The sequence below is a fragment of the Megalopta genalis genome, chromosome 2, assembly GCF_051020955.1.
Source record: "Megalopta genalis isolate 19385.01 chromosome 2, iyMegGena1_principal, whole genome shotgun sequence".
In the NCBI taxonomy this organism is placed as follows: Eukaryota; Metazoa; Arthropoda; class Insecta; order Hymenoptera; family Halictidae; genus Megalopta; species Megalopta genalis.
The window spans coordinates 1533225-1557735 of record NC_135014.1 but is presented as its reverse complement, the minus strand read 5'-3'; the positions used below and the strand labels follow the sequence as shown (position 1 = coordinate 1557735).

At 36.8% G+C, this 24511-nt stretch overlaps 2 protein-coding genes across 3 annotated transcripts in view; one reads left to right on the top strand and one right to left on the bottom strand.

Annotated features, from left to right (window-relative positions):
* Positions 1-139: 139 nt before the first annotated feature.
* Positions 140-3059, top strand: LOC117223530 (uncharacterized). Its single transcript, XM_033475857.2, has 2 exons — positions 140-747; positions 823-3059. Exon 2 carries the CDS (start codon positions 863-865, stop codon positions 2405-2407), a length of 1545 nt encoding a protein of 514 aa, XP_033331748.1. The 5' UTR covers positions 140-747; positions 823-862; the 3' UTR covers positions 2408-3059.
* Positions 3060-3447: 388 nt separating this feature from the next.
* Setd3 (SET domain containing 3) overlaps positions 3448-24511 on the bottom strand; it is a 35120-nt gene continuing 14056 nt past the window's right edge. Inside the window, exons 1-5 of one of the 2 annotated variants that reach the window (XM_076528660.1) lie at positions 23963-24417; positions 6834-6948; positions 6190-6342; positions 5410-5733; positions 3448-5287 (exon numbers count right to left, since the gene is read on the bottom strand). In XM_076528660.1, coding sequence (XP_076384775.1) covers positions 5162-5287; positions 5410-5733; positions 6190-6342; positions 6834-6948; positions 23963-24417 — 1173 coding nt within the window. In that variant the 3' untranslated portion in view covers positions 3448-5161. Of the gene's footprint in view, positions 5288-5409; positions 5734-6189; positions 6343-6833; positions 6949-23962; positions 24418-24511 lie in introns of those variants that run through there. The other variant, XM_033475858.2, reaches the window with a different exon arrangement.

Sequence of the window (24511 nt, the reverse complement as noted above, 5' to 3'; positions counted from 1 at the left end):
CGAAACGCTGCTCTACACGTACAGGCATATTTTAATTATAACACCTACGTGTTCTCATAAATCGTCGAGTCTCCCTATGGTGTGCATGTATACAGTTATACGCCCTGTTCCTGTGAAAGTGTTTCTCAACCTTTCGTTGAATGCATAAAAGAGTGATGGACCTTTCACATCGTATAACGGCAGTATGCAGCATCGTGAACAACAATATGTTGCACAGATCGAGATAAATGTTCACGCATAAACCGATTTGCGACGAATTCTTCGTCGCATTTTCTCATTTCGAACGGCACGCACGGCTCTGCAATAAAGAAATTTAGAAAGACGAAGTTGAGAAGTACTTTCTGTGTCTCCAAAGACAGGTCATCGGTTGGACGCGCTCCGAAACGTCCTGTCAATTTTGTGTAATCAGAAAACAGCTGATCAAAGTTATTCGTGTGTGAATAATTATAAGGATTCCCTGCACAATGAATCACGAAGGTTCGAAACATTGAATGACGGGGCCCTTTTCCGACATACGCTTCTTTCTCCCCGTCTGCCGATGCGTCTTTGAAGAATTCCACGCAGATACAAATCAATGTTTGCTCCACGAAAAGCATCTCAAGGAAGAATCGAATTAAGTATCTGTGCGTGAGTACGGTTCGTTTGGCCAGTCAGAGACATCGACCAGCAACAATTTCCACGTAATTGTCGTATATTTACGAGCCAGCATCATAAAAGAAGATAATGCGGCAAACGAGCGATAAAAAGGTTATGTTCTACTCCTGAGAATTTACCGTGTAAACATTCCATTATTGTAGTAACGTTTTACTTTTTACATTGCAGTAATCGCTCGAATATACCATAGGAGTCCTGCAGGGATAGAATGTTAACACTGGAGAACGTGGAATGCAAAGATTTTTCAAAAGGCACAATGGAAGATGAGGAAACTAGGGAAGGTAGAATCGATGGAGAAAACTATGAAAAGAACAAGTATCAGATAGCGGGTGAACAAATACTTGGCGCGCCTCTTTTGTCCTCGGAAGATGATGATGATGACGATGAGGAGGACGACGACGATGATATCGAATCTCAGGAGAACGATGTATCCTCTGGGCTACTTTCTATGGAGAATGACTCCGAACTAAATAGCGAGTCTACTATTGCAAATTGGAACAATCTTAAAATGGAGTCACCACTTTCGTGTATGAATTCTGCACCGAACAGTAAAGAATTTTTTCTAATAACTCAATTAGAATCGGATAATGCACTGATGACAAAGAAATTGTCCAGCAAACGTTCTATGACTAACAAGAAATCTAAATCGCAGCATCGTTCTAAAAGACGCAACAAAGTATTATTCTTAAGAAAGTTACTGCCTAAGCATGAGCCGATAGTCGAAATAAAAGAGGAAGAGCATTCGATCATTTCTCCAGATGATCACATGTCATCTATGGAAGAAATAGATTACGAGGGATATGGCATGGATGATAATGTCACAGATTCTAAAGATAACATTGGTCGGATACAAAATTTCACATCTCTGCCTTTGTATTATTCAGAGGATGGTAAACCGTACCTAAAATGTTCAGCATGCGGTGCAATATTTTTCACTTCAAACTCGTTCGAGAAACATTTGTACACGCACATGTACGAGGAAGATGATACTTTTGTATGTTCCTTCTGTGACTACACGAACACCGAACCAGGAATGCTATTTACTCATTTATCCAAACATCAAAATCAGTGTGAATTTTGTAATGAGAACTTGTTACGTAAAAATAATTTTGAGAAACACTGGGACATACGAGGGTCTAATTTTACTATGAAACGAGATCACCAGGGAAGATTTGTATGTATAATGTGCAAGTTAGTGTTCGATTTGTTGCCACAATTGGAGAAACATTGGCTCAAACATGCTTGTAGAAGAGAACGAACCTATCAATGTAAGGAATGTAGCGGATTGTACGAAAGCAGAGAGACGCTAAAAAATCACAAATGCATGAAGTGTGCAATCTGCGGAAAAGTCTATGACAGTTTGCATAGATTAAAAACACACACCATGTGGACAAAGCACAATTTAAAGTGTCCAATTTGTTCTTACGAATTTATTTTAGCCATGGATCATGAAAAACATTTGGCGCTACATAGACAAACGTTCAGTAACATGAAAGATTATCTCCACTGCCTGCAGGCGGCTGACGGAAAAACATTCCAATGCAATCTTTGTGACAAAATATTTTATGCCTTACCTTCTCTTGTGCTGCATCTCCAGGAAGATCACAGCGTTCCAAATGTCAAGCAAGAAGTACAGACCGAAGACGGATATAACGACGATCGAAAAGAGGAATCTATCAGCGAGATGTTACTCCGCCAATTGAAAGAGCAAACTGCAAATTATGCGAATAAAAACAGTAATATAAACACTTAAAAGTTGAAATTCCATAATGCGCTATGATTTTAAGATACTAATACCGGCTGAAGTAGAAAAAGAAAAATGAATACAAATGATATGTAAAGGATCTGAGATTAATATTTAAGAATTAATTGTAATAATAAAATATAAAATGTGCCGTTGACAAGGAGGATCAGTCACTCTGTAGTATATATTAAGTACAATTAAACATGACTGGCGATGAACAACTTATAAATTATTAATAGAGCATGTATTCGATATTATCTGATCAAAAAGTTCTCCAAATAAACTGTATCACAGTTTCACCTCACTTGACACAGGGATGAACATATATAATTGTATATTTTTTTAGCGGTCGTGTAAGATACAGAATGTCTCTCGCTTAACCGGACACTAAATATTGTCACAGAGTCGATAATATTACTTTAAGAATATAACTAAGAATCTCATGCGAATACTCGGCGCGCGGAACTTTTTCGATCAGATAGCGAGGTAATTTTCTAGTGATCACTTGAAACAATATAATCACAGTGTCATACATTTTCTGTGTTTTGTATTAGAGAGAGATGTAAACATTAAGCTAAATCTGATGTTTGTATATTTGGCTGTATCATGTCTGCCCCTATGTATCGAAAAAGCAATACAGAGCTATCAGTCCTGCTGTGTAGCATAGATTAATTTATTATTCTACCTAATTATTAGACTTCAGATCTTACGCTTTCATAGAATATTCTATAAGTCTACAGAATGTAGTAAAACGATTGTACTGCCGAAGTTTCGGCAAAATTCAAGCTATTATTAAAAGAAATCAATTTAGATTAATTTCCAATTTTTACCAAATAAAGCAGAATGATCTATGTCCGCATAATGATCTGTGGTCTACCGATTACACTTCATTACATGTGTCCGAACATGTTTGTAACATTTTCATGCACTTGCGACTTTCTATGGGATTTTATTTAGAAGTGCGCAGTTTCGTTTTAAAATTACTGCACAATTGTCCGGGGTAAACATGATACGACTAAAGTTTTGAATGACTGAAAAAACGTTTGGAGTTCGCTGTTCGTATTAGTTTTATGAGTACTGGTAGAATTTCATAAATACATCGGTAAATCTTACGGGTTACAATCATTCGTAAGTCTGATCATCGGTAGGTCTGTGTAATACGCACAATAGCTCGCATAAAGAATTAGATCTCTTAACTATCCTCTGTGAAAAATAAATATCCATGAGTAGTAACATTTTATTTGTACATGTTCATTTTTTTTCATCTTTTTTTTTTGTCAATTTCTTATCAAAGCTGAAATAAGAGTATGTTGCGCCTGTTAAGTTCTTGAAATCACGAAGTTAGAACTTTGTTAGTATACGATCCGATCAATATCGATCGGAACTGCTAATATTTTCATACAAGTTCTTATTTCTCGACAACAAGAGCAAAAATATCTTGAAACATGCAGTTACTTGACATTGCATTGTATGGTTGTTGTTAATACACGTACACATATATAGAATCATTCGAAGGTCCACGTAGGCTTCAATGTTTTTCACACCGTTGCTCCCATTTCCGTTTGTCATTTACGGCTCCGTATTGTTTCATATACGAGATACCTGATAAAACTAAATAACTTGATCATGCTGACTCTTCAATAAGAATGACGTTCAAGGGCATATCATACCCTTCAATAAATAATATAGTAAATGCTAAAGAGAAATTAATCTTCAAAGGATTACGTATGACCGCGTTGTTAAGGTTTTGCCAGGTACTATACAACGGACCATTCATATTATTTATATGTATAAATTCAGATTCACAAAAATCATTTTATCTCCATGGTGCTGGTTACCCACGAGAATGAAGTTGACGTCACTGTGTCAAAGAATTTGTCAAAATCTCGAAGAAAAGATTTATTCGATGTTGTCGTTTAGTTAATAGTAGAATATTACACGTCGTTATATATCACGTTATCTACATTAGCCGTATCAAGTTTATTCTGCAAGTGTAAATAGCATCATGGAAAATAAAATATTGAGATACATCCATATATTAATTAGATCATTGATTACGGCCGGAATTCGGCAATGGTTAGTGACTCGCTGACCCGCAGCCATTACCACACGAATAAATACAAAAGAAGTAACGACACAATCGGATTGGGGATTACTGTTTGCTTCTCAACCGACGGATGGTGGGGTCCCTTTCGACCCAGCGTTTTAAACACTATTTTCAACGTCCCGTCTTCTGCCGGTTAACTTATGTGTTAGTTATTTATATTAGGTGATAGACTCGATGTGTGTCTTAGAGAAGTAAGCTCGATAATATTTCTAGAAAAAACTGACGAGTAGATTACGGATCCCCGTGCGAATCACCATTTTGAATGTAAATTTTTATCATTGTCACAATATTTATAGTACTTTTTAATATCATGTGAAAAAAACAATAAGAACTAAAAATACGTCTTTCGGCGACGAGACTCCTTGGTAAAAATAAAAATACTATAAATATAATTGCATGGATTTGCATGTACAACAATAAAGGTATAAAAATCCGCAATCTACTGGCGAGAATTCGAATAGATTTAGGCATTCGCCGCTTACATATGTAGTAATTAAATACGTGTCCCATCCGGAGGTGAACCGAGAATAGTTAAGAAGCAAACATCGGGTTAGTAATGCCGTTAGAAAAAACCGTTTAACATCGAGAAAAGAATGACTTGTTTTTTGTTTGTTTTTTTTCGTTTCAGTGCGATGAGATTCGTTTCTGGTTTCCCCTTAAGCCTTGATCCACTGTTCCACGTACTCAAGAGCGGCTAAGAGAATCTTCTTCTCTGTTACTCTCAGCTGGATGGCTAACTTCTTAATTTGCGGTAACGATGTCTCGAGTAATTGCAGATCTTCCTGAAAAAACCGAAACGAAACAGAAGAATGTAATTAGTGAAAAAGACCGTAATGATCGCGATTTTAACGCCGATAAGGAGCCGTAACCCGCATCGCGGATTATATTTTCGTTTCACTTTCACCTTCAGAGTCGTCGGGTAATTAGCAATTAGGAGCTGCAGCCTGGTAAGCAGAAATTTCCTGACGTTCTCCTCGACGACTGTCTCTAGAGCGCAGTCCATGTGCTTCAAATCGTTGACCCGGTCCGAGCGGAGCCAATGCGTCAGTTCCTGTTTACGCATGCTGAACACCCTGAGGAATGCCAGTAACAGATCCGAGATTGGCTCTGTTCCTGGCTTCAACAGGAACTCGCTCATCGATGGTAGGTCCAGCTTGTTCAATAACTCGATACGCTCCCTTTGCAGGGAATCGGCTTTGCTGATCCCCAGACGAAGTTTAAAACCATCCTGAAGGAGTACACGTCACTTAAGCAACTCGTTAATAAGCTAGCTGTACGCTACACTCTTAAGAAACAAATGCCAGAATTAATTTTGTCTCATTTGGAAAACCATAGAATCATCCTCAACCCTTAACTGATATACCCGGGTCATAAGTAACCCGAATATTGTATTTCTATATAGATCTATAATTATAGTAATATAATATATAATATAATATAATATAGTATAATAATTATAATATATAATATAATATAGTATAATAATTATAATATATAATATAATATAATAATATATATATAATACAATATTATATTATAATAATGTTAAAAAGCTAAGTCTTGTTTCGAAGAACGCGTGCAGGAATTAGTAGCGAATTATTACGAGAAGTTTTGTAATCTAATGGTTAATAAATCTCGCATTATTCAGGACAGCTGGTTGCATTTTCTCGATGACTGATATTACTTCTTTGTTGTCCATATAAACGAATCCGGAGTGAACGAAGAAGTCGGAATTCGTTCTAGGCCCGTAGCTAATGAATATTTGCTCTCCTTTCTTGAAGTTCCTCAGAGCGTAACACTCGCAGCAGTTGGTCGTCGCATTGAAATCGGTGGTGATCTGTAACGAGACGAGGCGAACATGAAATCGCGCGTCGTCATTAGCGATGGGTATTCGAGTCGCTCGAGCGTGTTAGGGTCGAACTTTTAAACGAATCTGTTCGAACAGCATCTCCAGCTCTAGTAGCCTCGAAACAGAGAAACCGATTAATAGCTCTGCAAACTGGAACCGGCACGAGCATTTTAATTGATTGGTGTTTCTTCAGGAAGAAGAGAGTCGTTTTAAAACGACAGGCTTCAGCTGTTTTTAGCTTACAGTGGGATTCTGTTCACAGATGTTGAAGAAGATGTTGAAATGAAGATCAAACCGTTTGGCCTAACTTCGAGCATACTCAAAATTCAAGCAATTCGAGCTTTGAGCTCTGAAGTTGCTCGAGGTTAGATCGAAGAGGTTAGAATCGAAAGCTGCTCGGGTTCGAATCCAAAATACTCGAAGACCCATCGCTAGTCGTAGTTAAAGCCGTACGGTCGATCATGATCGTGGAAACTCACTCTTCCGTTCACATGATTGCACATGTCCCACATCGGGATCAAAGCGTGGATCATGCGTGAGCCGTCCTCGCTCGGAATTAGGTTCTGCCTCGTCATGATCGTAGAAACTGCCCAGCTGAAACATCAATTTCGTTGATAAAATACGAGTTTAAACGTCGGTATACTGGCTGTCGGATGGAATCGCGTGTACATTCTTATATATATATATTTGATTATATATATATATATATATAATAAATAATAATATATATTAATATATACTATATATTATACATATATTATAATATAATATATATAATAATATTAATATATATCATATGTTATATTATACTTTTCAAAGCGAAAACGTTCGCTTTCCAGAATCGAAATTTCTTCAAATGTGGTCCACATATTAATGAATATACGTAATGCTACAAAATAATAAACAGATACGATGAGAAAAATTACGAGACCTTTGTAGTAAGTTTGATAAAAAAAAAAGCATTCAATACTTTACGCAATCGTATCGCATACACGAGTCAAGTGCAAAAGTATTATATTCATGGGCCTGTATAAAAGGAGAAAGCATGAGCCAAAAAAGTGCAACTGGATTTTCAGATTATTCTAGAACGTATAAAATGCATATAATAAAAAATTGTTATGTCCATTGTGCAAGTATTCTAAACGTGTCAGTGGGGCGCATCAAATGTCGTGTTTATTGTTCTCATTCTCTATTGTTCATTCCTTTAAGTATGCGTCTGTGTTTGTGTTGTGTTTGTGTGTGTATGTGTATGTGTGTGACTGCGTTAAGTAATTTTGCAGAGCGATGAATGAACGAAAGTTGAATGGTGAAAGAAAGGACGATAATCTTGATAACAATTCCAGTTCACTGTGCATGTCGTTTTATTCTTTTCGCAGGCGCGCATCTATTTATTTATCATACGATCAATTTTTCATTAATAACGAGTTCATCGTTGCTGCTTTTTCTGGGCTCGTTGCTACGTTTATTTTATTTATATATAATAAAATATAATAAAATATAATATATAATATAATATAATAAAACATAATATATAAATATATAATATATATAATATATATAATAAAAAATCGTAATAAAATTATCGTTGTAGGTTCAGACAGAAGAGTCAAACGTTTAGTCCAGTTCTAAAAAAGTTGTTGCGCATTGAAAAAAGTCCGCATATTAACGGGAGTCACCGTATATTAATTATGCCACGATGCCGAAAAAAGCCCGCTGAAACGAACGTATGTTTTTACACAGCTTCTTACAGGATCGTCGCGAGATACACAGGGTGTCCCAAAAATGTCTCGCAATCCGGAAATGGCGGGTTCCTCGGATCATTTGAAGCAACTTCTTCCTTTACGAAAATGTTCTCCGAGGCACCGTTAACGAGTTATTAACGAAAAACAGTGGCCAATAAGAATCGAGTACGGCTGACGCGAGGCGGCCCGGCCAACCAGCGCGCGAAGCCCGGTTCGGCTTATTGGCTCGGTCACCTCGCGCCAGCCGAGCTCGCCTCTCATTGGTCACTGTTTTTCGTTGATAACTCGTTAACGGTGCCTCGGAGAAAATTTTTGTAAAGGAACAAGTTGCTTCGAATGACCCGAGGAACCTGCCACTTTCGGATTGCGAGACATTTTTGGGACAGCCTGTATTTAATATCCGCATAGCCAACAGGAGGATTGGAAAGGAATGATTTCTGCGAGCGGCGGCGGTGGCGCGCGTTAGGCGACTCTCCCCAAGATAGAAATTTCACGAGAAAAAAGGAATTCACAGATCGGCGTTTCGTCGGCATCGAAATCGTGAAGACGAAGACGAAAGAAAAGGTGGAAGTGACTTTCGCCTTCGAGAGAGAGGCACGGGAGGCAGCGACCGGCCATGGGTTGGTTTTCGGGCAAGAACTTGACCCACAATTCCGGAAATGGAAGTAAAAGAAGATTCATTGCCATCGGGCGTCCCGCGGCGCGCACGGTTCCCTCGACTTTCTCTCTCCCCGAGGAAGCGTTCGCGTTTCACGCGTGCATGGCTCGAGGACGTGTCGGCCTAGGAGGAAACCGCCGCGCCGTGTGCGCGCCGAGGGGAAATGGCGGGCGTCTTTATATGGCCACGTGAATTTTAGACAAAGCCTCGTAAAACCGGGAACGAGAAGAGGAGAACAGAAAACTATTTTAATGTCCGTTCGCTTTCTAAAATACCTGACAACAAGTCGCGGCACTCTCGGCGCATAAACTTGCGAGTTCTTTATTATTATTTTACGAGTAACATAACCTCTCGAGCACGCTTTCGACCATAATCGTCCGCGATCGAACTGCTGCAGCGCGACAGTTCTTTTAAAAAGATAGGATAAAAATTGTACACGTTAAGAAATAAAGTAAAAATAAGAGCACTGTCACAGAAAACTGAAACATAAGAAAGTAATAAAGTGTATAAATAGTGTACAATGCAATAGTGTGCAAACTAGACCGATCTGTGATCCGTGATGCACGCCAAAATAAGGAGGAGAGAAAATAGAGTATTATATTTTATCATAAGACAATGTTTTACTGGATAAGTAAGGTAGGGAAAATGTTTATAGAATTTTTATGGAACAGAGCGAAGGAAAGATGGCGAAGCTCAGGTTGTAAAATGAAAAATGCGGTCGAAGAAAATAATACAGCGTGCAACAGTCCTAGTCCGAGCACGATAAAGAAAGACATTGGATACGAAATAAAAGTATACTTTTAACGAGGCAACGTTATTAGACGCTCTAAGCTTTTGTTGGCGATGGATATCGACGGCATGAATATTCGTTGAGCTTATCGTAAACACCGATCGGCTCGCACTCTATTGTTTCGCTAATTTTCACAGACGTTTCGTACAAGTAAATTCGAAGATAGCTGTTTTGTACAGGCCGTTGAGCGCGTTCGGTTGGAAAACCGCTGTTTCGTGTCAGGAGAAATGACCGTGTAAATATTTCAAAAGGTGGTACACGTACACGTTGCTCGCGGAGGCAGCTGTTATTAAAAGAAATTCGGCTTTATATCTGTTTTCTCCTCGGAACGCAATCTAAACGCGGCGATCTAGCCGGTCTTGTACACTTTCTTGCCGGGAGATCACCGTCCAACGGGACAAAAGTGGACAAACGAAAGCTCCGATCGTATTGTCGAGATCGTTCTGGTTGTCGCACGGCTATTAGATTACTTCCTCTCTTACGTAAAGAAGAAAATCTGTCTCCAAACGCGGACGACATGATCGATGAACGCGGCGCGCGCGCGAACCTGCGCGATCGCTGACGCGTGAAACAATCGTTTCGACCGAACAAAGAATAACGGCAACGGAAATCACGATCAGGGTCCTATAAGCCGCGCGACTGTTACGCAACATTTAAAATTCAAATGCGTCGATTAAATCGAGAACTCGCGTTTTCTACGCGTGTTTATACTATACTTATTTCTAATTGTCCTCGAAAACGTCTACTTTGCGTAAGTCTGGCGATTAATAGAAATCTGGTAGGATTTGAATTGATTGGGGAAAAGTAAACACGCGACTTTCGAGTTCCACGCGGTCGGTTATATTGTAGTTTGCATAAAGATTTAATATTAACGGGCCAAGTGGAACTCGAGAGTCGCGGATTTACTTTTCCCAATCGATTATTCGAATCCTGTCCAATCTTTATTAAACGTTGTGCTGTGGATTTTATGCATTATTTTTAAATAATTGAAATTGTTAAGAGTCGATTATATTATATTTTGCATGAAGATTTAATATTAACGGTCCAAGTGGAACTCGAGAGTCGCGGATTTACTTTTCCCAATCGATTATTCGAATCCTATCCGATCTTTATTAATCGTTGGACCGCGAATTTTATGCATTACTTTTAAATAATTAAAATTGTTAAGAGTCGGTTATATTATATTTTGCATGAAGATTTAATATTAACAGGTCAAGTGGAACTCGAGAGTCGCGGATTTAATTTTCCCAATCGATTATTCGAATCCTGTCCAATCTTTATTAAACGTTGTGCTGTGGATTTTATGCATCATTCTTAAATAATTGAAATTGTTAAGAGTCGGTTACATTATATTTTGCATGAAGATTTAATATTAACGGTCCAAGTGGAACTCGAGAGTCGCGGATTTACTTTTCCCAATCGATTATTCGAATCCTATCCGATCTTTATTAATCGTTGGACCGCGAATTTTATGCATTACTTTTAAATAATTAAAATTGTTAAGAGTCGATTATATTGTATTTTGCATAAAGATTTAATATTAACGGGCCAAATGGAACTCGAGAGTCGCGGATTTACTTTTCCCAATCGATTATTCGAATCCTGTCCAATCTTTATTAAACGTTGTGCTGTGGATTTTATGCATTATTTTTAAATAATTGAAATTGTTAAGAGTCGGTTATATTATATTTTGCATGAAGATTTAATATTAACGGTCCAAATGGAACTCGAGAGTCGCGGATTTACTTTTCCCAATCGATTATTCGAATCCTGTCCAATCTTTATTAAACGTTGTGCTGTGGATTTTATGCATTATTTTTAAATAATTGAAATTGTTAAGAGTCGATTATATTATATTTTGCATGAAGATTTAATATTAACGGTCCAAGTGGAACTCGAGAGTCGCGGATTTACTTTTCCGAATCGATTATTCGAATCCTATCCGATCTTTATTAATCGCTGGACCGCGAATTTTATGCATTACTTTTAAATAATTAAAATTGTTAAGAGTCGATTATATTGTATTTTGCATAAAGATTTAATATTAACGGGCCAAATGGAACTCGAGAGTCGCGGATTTACTTTTCCCAATCGATTATTCGAATCCTGTCCGATCTTTATTAAACGTTGTGCTGTGGATTTTATGCATTATTTTTAAATAATTGAAATTGTTAAGAGTCGGTTATATTATATTTTGCATGAAGATTTAATATTAACGGTCCAAGTGGAACTCGAGAGTCGCGGATTTACTTTTCCCAATCGATTATTCGAATCCTGTCCAATCTTTATTAAACGTTGTGCTGTGGATTTTATGCATTATTTTTAAATAATTGAAATTGTTAAGAATCGGTTATATTATATTTTGCATGAAGATTTAATATTAACGGTCCAAGTGGAACTCGAGAGTCGCGGATTTACTTTTCCGAATCGATTATTCGAATCCTATCCGATCTTTATTAATCGCTGGACCGCGGATTTTATGCATTATTTTTAAATAATTAAAATTGTTAAGAGTTGGTTATATTATATTTTGCATAAAGATTTAATATTAACGGTCCAAGTGGAACTCGAGAGTCGCGGATTTACTTTTCCCAATCGATTATTCGAATCCTGCCCGATCTTTATTAATCGCTGAACCGCGGATTTTATGCATTATTTTTAAATAATTAAAATTGTTAAGAGAAAGGATACACTGTTACATCGATGTCAATGTATTAAAACTATTGAAACAAGGAGTACGTTTCTATTCGATCGCCGCTTCCCACGATTAATGGACAACATTTTTATTTTCGCATAAAAATCCGCCGTCTTATCAATCGCGAAGAATATTCATCGGTGAATAGAAAACCGCGCGTTGCGTCACGACTTTCTTTCAGCCGATGAAACAATTCTACAAACCGTGGCCGTTAATTAAAAGCCACTTTTTTTCGCTGGAGAAAACAACTTCTTAGCAGATTCGCGTTTATGTAATACGGTTCTCCGATTTTTGCTCGCGCGGAGCCTAACCGTAATAGCCTAACCGCGCTAGATCAACGCTAGAACTAACGAGCCCTAAACGCGACTAATGCATATGCGTTTACGACAAAAATGACCAACAAAACTATCGAGCTGCGAACAGATTAGAAAAATGCATTTCTATTTAATTTACATTTAACACAATTTACCAATTGAAAGAATTTGTATTTTGCATAAAAATCCGCGGCCTATTTGTAACAATGCCAAGACTGGATTTATTTAAACTTCGTATGACTTATATTATAATATACTCGATAATAATAATATAATATAACAATATAATATAATACTCGAATAAAGAAGCGGGCGTAAAAATTTCTCCTACAAACATTTTTATAATATCAGGACCTGTTAAAGAAAACAATCATTTCCCTGCAGAACTCGACTATTCCACGTCGTTTACGAAGGAAAAAAGAAATGATTCTACAAAAAGAATTCCTCGGATCCTTTTGGAGGATGATGCCACCTGTGCGTTTACGTTCTCTCTTTTTTTTTGCAACCTTTCGACCAGGATAAATAATGTATATCGCGACGACGTAGCTGCGGGCTGGAAAGAAGGGTAATGCGATTCAACAAATCGGCTGGGAAAATGGAAGCGAGCTCTGCGCGTTTACGCGATAATAGAAAATTATATTCCGTGAAGAAAGAACGGGAAAAGGGAACGCACTCGCGCCCTCCTCCTCTGCAGTGCGCGCTCGCGACTGTTACCACGCGCAGATGAAACCGTGTATGAAAGTTTCGGGCTCGTGTGAAAGTCCTCTCTTGCTTCGAGCGATCCTCCTCGTGCGAGCGTACGCGACGACGATCTCAGGAAGAGGAGATATCGGCTGAGAGAGGAGCGTAACAAGCGCGTTTAACTATTCGCGGACGAGAGAGCAACGTTTCTTTCCTGAACACGTTTTCCTTTTTACCTTCGTTCGAGTTCGGCTTCCCGTTCGTGCAGCTACAACGAACGCGTACGTTTCAGGGCTTTCTGTCGAAAGAACGACGCGCGATTTTTGCACCTTAAGCTGTATATCGTTTTAATCCTTTCGATTTTGGATTGGTCAGCTGGTCGCGAACAATTGAGGATATTTTGTTTAATGACGAATATTACTGAACTGTGTTGCGTACAGTAAAATTTATATGTATAGAAAGAGAAGTATATTATATAATGTAATATAATATATAATATAATGTAATGTAATCTAATATGTAATGTAATGTAATGTAATCTAATATGTAATGTGTGTAATGTAATGTAATATAATATGTAATGTGTGTAATGTAATGTAATGTAATCTAATATGTAATGTAATGTAATCTAATATGTAATGTAATGTAATGTAATGTAATCTAATATGTAATGTAATGTGTGTGTGTGTGTGTGTGTGTGTGTGTGTGTGTGTGTGTGTGTAATCTAATATGTAATGTAATATGTAATTTAATGTAATTTAATGTGTAATGTAATGTAATGTAATGTGTAATGTAATTTAATGTGTAATGTAATGTAATGTAATGTAATGTAACGTGTAATGTAATGTGTAATGTAATGTAATGTAATGTAATGTAATGTGTAATGTAATGTAATGTAATGTAATGTGTAATGTAATGTAATGTAATGTAATGTGTAATGTAATGTAATGTGTAATGTAATGTAATGTGTAATGTAATGTAATGTGTAATGTAATGTAATGTAATATGTAATGTGTAATGTAATGTAATGTATAATGTAATGTAATGTAATGTGTAATGTAATGTGTAATGTAATATATAATGTAATATATAATGTAATGTAATGTAATGTAATATATAATGTAATGTAATGTAATATATAATGTAATATATAATGTAATGTAATGTAATATATAATGTAATGTAATGTAATGTAATGTAATGTAATGTAATGTAATATATAATGTAATGTAATGTAATGTAATATATAATGTAATGTAATGTAATGTAATGTAATGTAGTGTAATGTAATATATAATGTAATGTAATGTAATGTAATATATAATGTAATATGTAACGTAATGTAATGTATAATATACATATTCTATAATGAATAGAAATATATAACATGCTTTAATATAATAATTATCTAAATATTGGCACGAAGAGTATGTCTCTCTCCTCTCTTCTCTTTATTTTCTTTACACTAAAAAGACGCGGCAAAAGAACGCGAAGAGTGATTCATTGTACAACGAAACGTCATCAAGTATTTTACACGTCGTGTAAACATTGAACAATACCGAAAGTATGTACTACACGGGTTTTTTTTAAAGCTGTAAACGTGTATGTTTCTATGCAAAGCTGCGATTTCAGTGTCTGTGTTCGTTCGGACACGATTAGCGGGCTTGTCGAAGCGGTATACATAATGCTAATGAAATCTGTTCAGCAGTTGAACGAAAGCAAGAGAAAATTGCGCCGAGAGTCCCATCCATCAGTCGGTGATATTTTGCGCGCAGTTAAAGAAAACACGTCTTTAAGCGAAGTTGAAATCGCGAATACCGAAGCTTATAATTATTGATCTCAAATAACTCTGTGAATCCTTTGTGCTTAAAGCAATTCTATAAAATTTCAATATTCAATAATATTGTATAATATTATTGAATTAAAATGTCAATATTCAATAATATTGTGTAATATTGTTGAATTAAAATTTCAATATTCAATAATATTGTATAACATTATTGAATTAAAATTTCAATATTCAATAATATTGTATAATATTATTGAATTAAAATGTCAATATTCAATAATATTGTGTAATATTGTTGAATTAAAATTTCAATATTCAATAATATTGTATAACATTATTGAATTAAAATTTCAATATTCAATAATATTGTATAATATTATTGAATTAAAATGTCAATATTCAATAATATTGTGTAATATTGTTGAATTAAAATTTCAATATTCAATAATATTGTATAACATTATTGAATTAAAATTTCAATATTCAATAATATTGTATAATATTATTGAATTAAAATTTTAATATTCAATAATATTGTATAACATTATTGAATTAAAATTTCAATATTCAATAATATTGTATAACATTATTGAATTAAAATTTCAATATTCAATAATATTGTATAATATTATTGAATTAAAATTTCAATATTCAATAATATTGTATAATATTATTGAATTAAAATTTCAATATTCAATGATATTGTATAATATTATTGAATTAAAATTTCAATATTCAATAATATTGTATAATATCATTGAATTAAAATTTCAATATTCAATAATATTGTATAATATTATTGAATTAAAATTTTAATATTCAATAATATTGTATAACATTATTGAATTAAAATTTCAATATTCAATAATATTGTATAACATTATTGAATTAAAATTTCAATATTCAATAATATTGTATAATATTATTGAATTAAAATTTCAATATTCAATAATATAGTATAATATTATTGAATTAAAATTTCAATATTCAATAATATTGTATAATATTATTGAATTAAAATTTCAATATTCAATAATATTGTATAATATCATTGAATTAAAATTTCAATATTCAATAATATTGTATAATATTATTGAATTAAAATTTTAATATTCAATAATATTGTATAACATTATTGAATTAAAATTTCAATATTCAATAATATTGTATAACATTATTGAATTAAAATTTCAATATTCAATAATATTGTATAATATTATTGAATTAAAATTTCAATATTCAATAATATAGTATAATATTATTGAATTAAAATTTCAATATTCAATAATATTGTATAATACTATTATGTTAAAATTAAAAATTGAAATGATCATTCTTTCCGAAAGAAGTTCGCGCCGAAAGGGTCGCTGGCGGAAGCGTAGGAAGCCGAAAGTCGTAATATCTTTATCTTTCTGCTAATGAAACGAGCGCGGAAAGAAGGATCATCAACAGTTGGCTTGTTCAATTAATAGGGAGAGCGCCGCCAGGAACGTGGTTAATTGTAAATTACAATGAACTGCCAATAAAATGTTCCCCTTAATTCGAACCATTACGATTCGTCTAAATATATCGTTAGCAGCGGTACACAGAAAAGGATAATTATTGCCGGCAGGGCACGGGGTGGGGGGGCAGGAGGGTTAACGAGGAAAGTGCTGCGGCGAGAAGCGTGGCTAACGAACGTCGGGGAAATAATCGTGACGCTCTGGGAACAAGGGGAAAACGACGGAGAAAGAGAGAGCGAGAGAGAGAGAGAGAGGGAAGGAGAAGATTGAGAGAGAAAAAAGTGAGAGACGAAGAGAGACGAAATGATTGAGAGAATGAGAAAGAAAAAAGAGAGGAATGAAAGAATAAGAAAGAAAAAAGAGTGGACTGAGAGAATGAGTAAAAGAGAAAAAATAAAAAAATGGTAAGTGAGTGAATATAAATAAGAACGAGAGAAAGAGAGTGAGTGAGTAAAAGTGAGAGAAAGAGAGAGAGGAAGAGAGAGAGAGAAAGAGACAGAGCGCGCAAGAGACAGAGCGCGCGAGAGAGAGAGCGCTAGAGACAGAGCGCGAGAGAGAGAGCGCTAGAGACAGAGCGCGCGAGAGACAGAGCGCTAGAGACAGAGCGCGCGAGAGAGAGAGCGAGCGAGAGACAGAGCGCGCGAGAGATAGAGCGCGAGAGACAGAGCGCGCGCGAGAGAGAGAGAGAAGAGAGAGTAAGAAAGAACCCGAGAGAGAGGGAGAGAGAGAATAAAAACGAGAGACGCCGGTCGTTTCGCAATGTATCGCGAGCCGACGATAAGAATCGGGGAGACGAGTGCACCGTGAACCATTGCACCGTGGGGATGGATGCACAGTCCGCTGCACGTGGGAAGGTCGTGCTATGAATCGAAGATCGTGAGATCTCCGGTCGCGCGCACTTTCTACGGTGAATCGGTTCGCCGCGCCGCGGCGGCTGCGACAAGATCGCGAAAGATCGACGCGACGGGGACCGCCGTCGCGCGGTCGTTGTCGTCCGGAATCATTACAATTACAATCGACGGGGCGGCTTCGTAATGACGTCCATCGATTTCGATCGCGGACGGCTCGGCGTGTAACACCGACGCTTGTCGACGGGTATCGCGGGGAACCGATGACGAAACCGTGATGAAACCGAGAGTGGGTTGCCGTTAGGCGTGTAAAAACCAACGATCGTTCCCCGACAGAAAATCCTGGACGTTGGCAACATTCATTACTAGATCGTCCGATGTGAAACCGCGAAGACGTATTTGCGATGGCACGACACAACGTCGGAACTTGTTGCTCTGTACAGTGCTGTTGATCGCTTTAGCACCGTCCGAGTATCTCTGTTTTTATGATGAAAATTATATTATTATTTGTATAAAATTATATCATTTTTTATTTATAATAATATTAATAATATTATATATATATATATATATATATATTTATTATATTATATATTATATTATATTATATATATATATATATAATAATAATATATTTTTATATAAATAGTAATACGATAACATACATATTATTTATATATATATATATGTAATCGTATCACTATTTATATAAAAGTATATTATTATTTTGAAATAATGTAACTTGGTCCAGAGAACCTTTTTCATAAAAACACGAACAACAAAGAAACGGGTGTTCCCGTTTAAATGGTTCACTGAATATATGAATATATAGTAAAATAAGAAAGCCGCGGTTCTTGTTCCAACGACAGTATCCATTGTTTTCTATAAGCGTACCGCCGGTCTCATGCAACGCACCTGTTGATAAAGGCTTGTTACAAGAGACGGATCACGAAACATTTATATTTTTTATGCATAATTGTCAACTATAAATTCTAAATAAAATAGTGTACCATTTTTATTGAAAAAAATAATCAATATTTTCTCTACACTATACAGAGTGTCCCAAAAATGTCTCGCAATCCGGAAACGGCGGGTTCCTCGGATCATTTGAAGCAACTTCTTCCTTTACAAAAATGTTCTCCGAGGCGCCGTTAACGAGTTATTAACGAGAAACAGTGACTAATAAGAATCGAGTACGGCTGACGCGAGGCGGCCCAGCCAACCAGCGTGCGAAGCCCGGTTCCGCTCATTGGCTCGGTCGCCTCGCGCCAGCCGAGCTCGCCTCTCATTGGTCACTGTTTTTCGTTGATAACTCGTTAACGATGCCTCGGAGAAAATTTTTGTAAAGGAAGAAGTTGCTTCGAATGACCCGAGGAACCCGCCACTTTCGGATTGCGAGACATTTTTGGGACACACTATAGTGTAGAGAACATATTGATTTTTTTTCGATAAAAATACTGTGAATGCCATTGCAATATTATATCAGTAACTTAACATATTTTAAAACTTAAAACATATTTTTATGTTTTATATATTATTATGTTTATATATTATGTTTTATATATGTATATATAATTATATATATATAATTATATATATATTATATTATGTTTTATATATTATAAACATAATAATATATAATTATATATATATTATATTATGTTTTATATATTATAAACATAATAATATATATTATTATATATAATATTATGTTTTCTTTCAAATAAAACCGTGGCACCCAGGGCAAGACGCGCTAAATTTGCGTGGTAGTCAATGAGTTATGCGGTCAACGTTTTATTCGCAAAACGATGGATCGATCGAATTCATATGTTACGTCACACGTAAACCGTTAATAGCAATATCTCCGTTCCGTTCTCGTTTCAATTTCATAATCTGCATCGTGCGGTAATGCTTGCTAAATATGTATGTACCGATAAAACTGCTCGTACGACGATTGTTCTCGCGAAGCTCGTTCACCTGTGCCAGAAAAAGAAATTCCGGAGAACGAGTCTAAATGCGCGGTTTAATCGAATTCGACAAGAAACGCGCGTTTTACTTTTCTTCTTTTTTATCTCGTTAATCGATGGAAGAACGGAGACGGGCCGAAGAAAAAAAAGAAAAAAAAAGAAAAGAAACACAGACGTTGCAGAGAAAACATTGAAGTATTGATACTTTCTCCAGATCTTTAGAAACGTTTTCAGATTGGAAACATAACCCGAGAACCCTATTCGGTGAATAACATCGCAGAAAACTATACCGGAGTTTCACTTTTATTGCTTGCATTCGCGGCGCAACAATTCAGAGATCGTTTGTCCACTTATTTGCTGATTGCTGACGGCGAAATAGGCTTATACACGCTTCTCGATCGAACCGCCGTAAAATGACCATTGTCGATGCGGAATGATAACGAAATTTTAACGATACTTCGTGTCCAAGACAAATATGTTAATTAGTTTGAAGTTTCAGGCACGCGTTGTCGTTCAATTATCATTGGCAAAATATATCGCAATTCCTGTGCGCAAGCAATATTTATTGTCCGTGTATAATCGAGATGTCACCGATTCTCAATAACCAATTGCAATTAGTGCAAGGAGATATGCCTGGAAATCAATGAATACCGAACACTGAACGGTTTACTTGATTTGTGACACCGATTTGGAATATTGCAATTCCTGTGTAAGCAATATTTATTGTTCGTGTATAATCGAGATGTCACCGATTCTCAATAACCAATTGCAATTAGTGCAAGGAGATATTCCTGGAAATCAACGAATACGGAACACTGATCGGTTTACTTGATTTGTGACACCGATTTGGAATATTGCAATTCCTGTGTAAGCAATATTTATTGTTCGTGTATAATCGAGATGACACCGATTCTCAATAACCAATTGCAATTAGTGCAAGGAGATATTCATGGAAATCAACGAATACCGAACACTGAACGATTTACTTGATTTTTGTGACACCGATTAGTATAATTACAGGAAACTAAACTAATATTTTATAGAAATATCACTTTGATTTCCATAGATATTGCTGGAAATCAATAAATACCGAACACTGGACGATTCATTTGATTTGTGTGACACCGATTTGTATAATTACAGGAAACTAAACTAATATTTTATAGAAATATCACTTTGATTTCCATAGATATTGCTGGAAATCAATAAATACCGAACACTGGACGATTTACTTGATTTTTGTGACACCGATTAGTATAATTACAGGAAACTAAACTAATATTTTATAGAAATATTAGCTTGATTTCCATAGATATTTCCGTAAATCAATGAATACCGAACACTGAACGATTTACTTGATTTTTGTGACACCGATTAGTATAATTACAGGAAACTAAACTAATATTTTACAGAAAAATTGTTATTCTATTACTTCCTTTAAATGAATTAACCCTTTGCACTCGAGTGATGATTCTAAGGCACCACTGAAATTGTTACACCACGTTCCAAAATAATATTTACATTATCAAAGCTTAGATATAAAAAGATTGTTAAAAGTCTAACTATTGTACGAGTTACAAGACTCGATTTCAGCGCATGAAATACGCTTTGTCATATAAAATGGAAATACTATAAGTGAGAAAAGTTAATTTAGATTTACAGTTAAAAATGGCTTCGAGTGCAAAGGGTTAATGTACACTTCTAATGTGTGAATTTTGTTCCCAGCGTGGCGGCGTTATTTTGCCGCTTCAAAAACACGCTCGTGCATTGAAAATGGCCGTCAACGATGGTCTGCGAGAGCCTTGATGGATGGCCGTCAAAACAGTGGCCGGCAAGAGCCTTGAAAGATGGCCGCCAACCGTGGCCGGCAAGAGCCGTATTTTACATCCGACCTCTGCGAGGGAGATTCGTCTTGAAGCGTGCCGAGCTTCGTCTCTGTTTTGCTTCTATTCTGCTTCTGATGTGAAGTTCTTGCGGCTCGTATTCCACGCCGACTTCCAATCCCCACCCCTCGGAGTTTTCAGCGCGACAGGAACTCCCACCAGCCAATGCGGATTTTGTTGGAAACACCGCCCCCATTAGGTTAAAATTAAAAAACCGAAAGTTCGGGGCCTCGGGTTTTTAGCAATTCCGCTGGTCTGTCCTGGGGTCCGTACCGCGCACTTCGCGTTCCATGGGGTTTACGATGGCCAGGAGAAAATCCGAGGGTCGGATTTGGCGGTTTCAAATCCGCATTTATAGTGCCAAATGCGATAATGATTCTAATTGCCGGGACGGCTTATAGAGCCCAAAAAAAAACAGTTACGAAATCCCGTCCGCATCGTAAATCCTATCATAAATCCTATATATTGTAAAAAAAATTTATTTAAAGATATGTTTAGTTTCTCGGTTCAATAGTGAACGATCTAAAAATATCGTCGATTCGTCGAAAATTGGAAATTCAGTGTACAGAAACCGCTTTCCGTGCTCGCCGTATTTTGCCACGAGCACAATACGCTAAATTTCTATAAGAAAGCCATTAATTTAACCGTGAAAGTTCATTTGTTTCTTGGACGTATATGTTACCGGTGTGAGAAAACGTTTCCGAGGAACACCGTGCCATTATTGTGAAACAGCGAGTGTCAACAGGCCTCTCGAAATTTTTCTATACCAGTTCTCCTCATATTTTTCCTATTTCTCAACTAGAGAATCGGGTTTCATTTCTGCTTTTTATTCCTGCGTATCGGAGAGACGGGCATTATTCGAATTGTTTCGAATATAAATGTTTATCTAAAATGATCTCGCTCGAATGAATTCTTTTTAATCGAATATTTTGTTCGAATAACAATTATTCATTATTCGTATTTAATATTCTATAATTCATTATTCTATATTAATCCTATAATAATTAATTAATTAATTAATATAGGATTAATTATTCTATGTCTATATTGTTCTATTTTCATATTATTTTATCCTTTTTAATCGAATATTTTGGTCGAATAACAATTATTCATTATTCGTATTTAATATTCTATAATTCATTATTCTATATTAATTCTATAATAATTAATTAATTAATTAATATAGAATTAATTATCTATATTGTTCTATTTACACATTATTTTATTCTATTTCCTATATTTACATAGATTTCGTTATTATATTCATTTATATTTATTTTATTTTATTTTCGTCAATATGCACTAGTACAAAATTTAGTGAAAGTAATATTTCATTACTTTCGAAAACCAAAATATTTCTTTTTTAAAATATAACCTTAAATGCCTTTTTCTTTAACCCCTTAACTTGTACGCTCGAGTTAATTCGAGCGCGCTAAACAGGCGAAACTGTGCACAGTAATTCGATAATTCGAGCGGCTTTGTATTTTATGCTGCTATAATTTTTCACACTCGAATCATAATCGAGAATTGAAAATAACAATGTGAAAGCAAAGAAAAATAATCGTTTCATTGATATTAATCATTTACACAGGATTGTAAACTATAACACTTATTTATACAAGAATAAAATATAGCCTCTTTCCATGAAACAAAAGCGCGGTATATCAAAATTCTCCACCAAAAATTGAATTTCTTTTTGGCTGGTCTTTTTTAAAAAAAAACTGTGCGTTAAGGGATTAATTATTATCATTATTTAGACATATCATTAGACATATTATTATTATCATTATTTAGACATATCTCAGTACTGTGAATCGGATCAGCTCACTGTAAACAGTATATATAGTACTACAGTATACTATACTCCTCGAAATTCCATGGACAGTGCAAGAGAGAGATAATTCCAATTGGAAGAGATTCGATGCGAAACGCGATCGTTCGCAGTTCTCGCTTCCGCTTCCTCTCTCTCGGATCGCGCGGCCGATTCATTCCTCCTCTCGGCCTCTGTCCCCCGATCCGCGACCGATGCTTATCTCGGCCGACCGGGCACCGGTCGCGCGGATCGTTACGATGAAACTCATCGCCGATGATCCGGCGGCCGATCGCTGCCGGGCGGCGAGAGCAGATCGTCCGTGCGAACGCTCGCCGGCGGAGGAGAGGAGTCGAGAGACTCCTGTGCGTCCGCTGGGTAAGCCTCTCGAGTTTCACCGACTTACTTAGGACCGTGCGCGGAGAAAACTGGCGTCAGTTCGCGGGAACGCTTTGCCGAGCGTGGAAGAGTGTTGTTGCCGGTTCGAAAGTAACGAGGGAAGCCGATCGAAAGCAAGTCGCGATCGACGAGTCGCTTGTTCGCGCGCGCGCGCACGCCAGTCCGTCCGTCCGTCCGTCCGGCAAAAAAGCACAATGTTAACACGGCATTCGTGCGCGACGGTGATTTAGTGATCCGACCGAAGAGGAATTCCGTGCCGATCGTGTATATGGGATCGGCGCCGGTGCGTACGGAACATCGGCCGATTTTTCTATCGCCACGATTCAACGCGTTCCCGAGGATTCCGCGCGCGGCGAAAACGCTGTAATTTCTAGCGTTCGAAATCGAACAGTTTGAAAAGTAACGAGTTCTAAATTATCGCATTGAAAATTCTCGCATATACGGAATTCTAAGCGAACGAATTACAAGACGATTTTCCGTGTACTTCGAGGATACGAAGAGCCTAATTATCCCAAAGAAATAATGCTAACCTCTGCTGCCTCGATCGGCGGAAGATACTAGGCGACTTGTTCGAAGTCATCGTATCGGTTCTCGGATCTCGGAAAAGGATCCCGTTCGAAATCCAAAGAAAGAGAATCGTTTTCGTATCGCTGTGTGTTCCTTCGTGCGTGATTTCTGTATCCGTCTGTATCCCGGTTTTGAAAAGTCGTCGCGAACGCCGCGTTCGGTAAGCCCGGATTAACGAACAATTAATTCGCCTCGAAGCGACTGGAAGGCCCGTGGGAAGTCCGCTCGTCGTCGCGAGCGGAAACGAGCCGCGTCGGGGAGCCACCGCCGCCGCCGTCGCCGCGGCGTCCGTTCGCAATTGAGACACGCGAAGGGACAAGAAGAGCTGTTCTGCATGAACCCTGAGGAAATCTTCGGCCTGTGCAACAGGAAGAACGTGATCTTCGTTATACTGTGCGCGGTGGCGCTGTACGTGCATCTGTTCACGGTGGGACAGAGCGGCAACGGCCAGGAGCTCGAGGATTATCTGGACGCGGGGGAGGAGGAGGAGGAGGCGGCGGCTCGGCAGATCT